This window comes from Lygodium microphyllum, chromosome 11 (assembly GCF_053477565.2).
Source record: "Lygodium microphyllum isolate KBCC chromosome 11, Lygodium_microphyllum_v1.1.10, whole genome shotgun sequence".
NCBI classification, from domain to species: Eukaryota; Viridiplantae; Streptophyta; class Polypodiopsida; order Schizaeales; family Lygodiaceae; genus Lygodium; species Lygodium microphyllum.
Window position 1 is genome coordinate 129,899,826 of NC_141145.1, and position 4,945 is coordinate 129,904,770.

Sequence of the window (4,945 nt, forward strand, 5' to 3'; positions counted from 1 at the left end):
AATTCCCAAAACTCATGAAATCCATTTTGATTTGGTTTTTCCATATTGACGGGAAATTCTCAAAATCCCGAATATGGAGTTACTAAATTTATACCTAATTTTATTACTAATTCATCATGTGTTCTAATCCAAGTGCTAAGAAATTAAGTGATTTAGTTTGATATAGCACTTCTTTTTAAAAAATATAAGTCTCTTATATTTCTAAACTTTGGTTTATTATGTGTACATAAAGGTAACAAAATCACAAATGATGGTACAAGAGATAATGGAACAATGAAAGCTAAGGAGGTCATTGGCCCTAATGTCTCTTCAAATCATGATACAGGTATATGTCTTTATTTCTACTAAACTTTAAAAATTAAAATTTGTACATTTATTACATCTTGCTTTATTAGGTGATTCATTTTGAGATTAACTAGCTTTAATTAGTCTCTTTGCCTAATTTAAAATGTTCATAGTTATTCATATTTTTAAACTTTGATTAATTGTGTGTATATATATAAACATAGATAAAAGAACAACAAAAGGTGGGAAAAGAGGTAATGTAAGAAAGGGAGATTAGGAGGTTACTTGCGATAATGTTTCTTCAAGTCAAGATGCATGTGCCAACTTTAAGGATCAAAAACTTGTACAAATTTGGTGACCCAAATTGATACAAAATATCTAATTACTTTCTTTTGTATTATTGAAAATTTTCATAACCTTGTATTATCATGAGCTTTGGTTAACTCTATGTATATATAGGTAAACAAGTTACTAAAGATGACAGAAGAGACAATGCAAGAAAGGAAGACATTGAGATTGCTTGCCTTAACACTTCTTCAAGCCAAGAATCAGGTATTACTAGCTTTCTTATGTTGATAATGAGTCATTTTTTGAAATGGTTATACTAACTAATGATATTTGATCACTTGAGTATCAATAGGAGTGATACGCATACCATCATATGATAATATCTATCGACCACCCATGTTGAAATTTAGAGAAGAGGGTAGACTTTATAGAAAAAAGATCTTGGCTGAATACTTTAAAAGTCAACACACTGTCATGCTCGAAAATTATCATCAAGTACATAGGTGGTTTGAAACCTTAAACCCAAATGATCTACGTTATAAAAATGCGGATAAAGAGTATATCATGAAAATCATATAAGAGAATCACCATGAGATTTTACCATTGAAGTTTACTGGATGTGAGTACATATGGAGAGAGAATGACATATATGACTGGTGGAAGGGTACAAAGCAAGATGAAAGAAAGTATTTGAAGAAAAAAGATCTTTTAAAGAAGGTAATTTGATTGTTACTTTTTTTTATTGGCTTTCCTAATATTTGAGGTGTAGATTCTTAGTTATTGAACTATTAATCTTATGACATATAGAGAGAATTATCCGCATCTCTTGGAGTGGATGATATAGATAAGCTTCAAAATGTATCAAATGACATAACATCATCAATGGTGAGATGATATGATTTATAAGTTTGATATCATAAGTGTAGGATTGGTTCTTTTTCTCCCATACTCATTTAGGGGTGTCTATTGATGGCAGAGTGAACCATATGTTGCTACTATTGATTCTAATCAACTTGATGTATACATTCCTAGCATGGATGATATTTCCAATGAACAAGGTTTGGAAAAGGTATCTTATAATCTTATATGTTTATCATTTTTGTACTTGATTCCATATATTTTGGAGACATTTGATGTATACACATGATCTTATTTTGTTGATGTAGCCTCTTGAAGAAAGTAGCTCCTTTGAAGGACAACAATACAAGCAAACAGATTTATCATTGCAGGTAATGCTTTTAAGCTCATATCTAATAACTTTCTTTAAGAATGTCTCTTATATAGATACTTATACATTAACTTTCATTTCCCATAGATGAATATGTTCGTGGAGGAAGATCAGAGCTTTGAAGAATTTCAATGTTAAACATCCGATGAGGTTCTTTGCTTTATATTAAATTTAAGATTGACCATATGATTCATGTTCTTAACAATATCTTATCCTTTACATACTTAAAATGTAGAATGTTGAAAATGAAGATGAGACACTTGATATGGAAAATTGTGCCAGCTTTTCAAAGTTATTGTCACATGGTTTAGACAAAATAATGTACTCAACTAAACGTCAAGAAACTCTGGAACAAAGTATCCATACTTCAAGCAATGATAAGGTATGTAACTTTTTTTTCTATATAAATGTTTTTAATGTGATTACTAATTTTAGTTTTGAATGTAGGCTAATCCAAATGATGACATTAATGAAACATCTCAAAAAACTCAAAGAAAGAGGAAGGTATTTGATATATGTTTGTGAGAGAACAATAGCATCATAGTTTAGTGAATAACTAAAGATATGATTTATTACATAACTATTTATTTTACGTGTTGACTAGCAAGTGAGAAGATGAAGGATCTTTTGCAACAAAGGAGCATGAAACGAGGTACCAATATCAACAAAAAAGAACCAAAGGTGCTAGATGTAAATGTTTATATTTTTGTTTATGTCATACATGAAAAGCATAATCTAATTCTTTTATTTTATTTGAATTAGGAATTTAAAGATCTCCCAAACCAAGGCATTGAGATTAACATTTCAAATGATACTCAAAGGGTAACTTTATTGTTAATTTATATTTTAATTAGATATATATAATTGTAGTCATGTAGTTCAATTTGTAGCTTTGAGATTAACATTTCAAATGATGCTTAAAGGGTAGCTTTATAGTTTATATATATATATATATATATAAAATAGTCATGTAGTTAAATTTATGGCTTTTCATATTATAATTCGTGTCATTTAATTATCTATACATAGTATAATAAGTTACTTATTCTCTTTTTGTTATTCAATGCAGGTTAATATGACAAAAGAGAACATGGAAACCTTACTTTTAAAGTATCTTGGTGTGCCTACAATTCATGATATGTACTTTTCTTTAAAGAGTACATACATGAATCTCAAAAAGATTGAAGCTAGCTTTCGAGTCTTGATTAAGGATACAAAGAAGCCAAGAAGTGATGATATGATTAAGGAGATTGTTTATTGGCTACTAGGAAATGGCAAAGTTGTATTAAACAAAAATAGCAATGTGCTTAGTCTAGATGATGTGGAAGTTTTAGCATAACTTCTACTTTGAGTTAAGAATTTATTGATTTTCAACATATTGGAGATTTGAGGGATTACTCAAACATTTATTACTTTGCAACATATTGGAGATTTAAGGGATGAAACAATCAAGACACACATGTTGCTTAATTAGTTTTTAGTTCTATGCTCCTTTAAAAGTATTTTCATTTTTCTTTTGATTGCTAGAAGTAGATGTTGATGTCTTAATTTGTTTAATCTATTTTTATCATTAGATGTATGTTATTGATCCTTACTTAAAAATGATGACATTCTCTATATAATTTTCTAGTTAAAAATTTATTGTGTAATTTCTTGTTTGATATTAGCATGTCTAAGAGTAAGGGCAAAGTAGATAAAGTGATAAGGAAAAAAGAGAATTCCCATGGAATTCCCTAGTTGAAAGTACATATAAGTAGGGAATGTAAAAAATAGGAAAAATGAGAGATTTCCTAGTGAGAGTACCTAGGGAATCACCTCTAGAATTTTTTTCCTATATATGGAATATTTTCTATATAGGAATTATTCCCTACATAGAAAATTTTGTATTTTCCTATGTAGGAAATATTTCCTACATAGGAAAGGTCTTATGTGATTCCCTACTTATTCTCACTAGGAAATGTCCCATTTTCCCTAGTTTTTACTTTCCCCACTTATATGTATTTTCAACTAGGGAATTCTCTTTTTTTCCTATATGGGGATCGATTGAAAGTTCCTTATGTAATAAACTACATTATTAAATCCTTATCCCATTTATTGGATATCAAGATATTAGAACATGTTGATGACTAGCCAATTCCTATGAAAGGCTCAATCTAAGGATGTGTATAAAGAGTTTGCTACTATATAAGATAACATTGTTCTCGAAGAGCTGTAACATTGACCATAGTCTGTATAGCACTTGAAGATATAGAAAAGCACTCTTAGTTCTAATGTAACTTGATTGTTAATTGTAGTGTTGAAATATTTGGGCTTGTGTACTTCTAGTGTTAAGTAAGCTTAAGTATTTCTAGTTATAAGCATTGTGGTCTTTTTTATATAGGTAGAGATATTAAAGAGGGAGACCTAAAAGCAAGAATAAGTGAATAAAATGGTATTGGCAAGGGTAGTACATGACACACAATAACTTAGGTTATAGAACATGTACCGTTTAATCCAAGCTAATATTTGGTAGCTTTGAGTTCTGATATATCATATGTAAGCCAAACTTTGGCTTCCAAAGCTTTATCTAAAACTCATGTACATATTTCAATCCAAAGAATATTGCTATTTAGTCATTCTCAATTTTTTCCATAATCTTCTTAGTCATTTTCTTGTATTAAGCTATGTTGTTGTGTGCAATATTATATAGCATGTGTGTTCTATTCACATAAACAATAACATACAAGAAGAGGCAAAAAGGAAAAAAAAAACCAAGAAGCTATTGTTAGCATAACTATGGCTAGAGCCAATGTTCTACAACCAACATCTCTGTAGTTTTTTTTGTTTATATAGAGCATCTCTATTTTTCTATTTAACAGAGCATGAAAATTGTAGGCATATTATATTTAAACAGCCATTTAAATTACCATGAAAATGTGTTAAAAATTGTGTTTTTTTGTGAAATACACATGACTATATAGGTTGGTCTATAAATGCAATGTTAAACGCGATCTTAGATGCATATGTAAGGTTTTTTAAAGAGTTCAAAAAATGTGTTAATGTGGCCGGCCATCTATGGCCCTAATCTCTTGTAGTATAATACACTAGAAAAACCTAATCTAAGGACATATATACATCTAGAAAAAAAAATTAATACAGTACACC

The 4,945-nt window shown here is 29.3% G+C and overlaps 1 protein-coding gene across 1 annotated transcript; it reads left to right on the forward strand.

Annotated features, from left to right (window-relative positions):
• Nucleotides 1–228: 228 nt before the first annotated feature.
• On the forward strand, nucleotides 229–1,720 carry LOC148029378 (uncharacterized). The gene is made up of 6 exons (XM_087688555.1): nucleotides 229–325; nucleotides 745–837; nucleotides 926–1,033; nucleotides 1,154–1,290; nucleotides 1,381–1,458; nucleotides 1,550–1,720. Exons 1-6 carry the CDS (start codon nucleotides 274–276, stop codon nucleotides 1,718–1,720), a joined length of 639 nt encoding a protein of 212 aa, XP_087544681.1. The 5' UTR covers nucleotides 229–273.
• The last annotated feature ends 3,225 nt before the right edge of the window (nucleotides 1,721–4,945 follow it).

Bases quoted from the DNA above. Each gene is read 5' to 3' on its own strand.
- LOC148029378 (XM_087688555.1), top strand. From the start codon at position 274: ATGAAAGCTAAGGAGGTCATTGGCCCTAATGTCTCTTCAAATCATGAT. The intron at 326-744 runs GTATATGTCTTT...ATGTATATATAG, and splicing joins CTCTTCAAATCATGATACAG to GTAAACAAGTTACTAAAGAT. The intron at 1,291-1,380 runs GTAATTTGATTG...TATGACATATAG, and splicing joins AAAAAGATCTTTTAAAGAAG to AGAGAATTATCCGCATCTCT.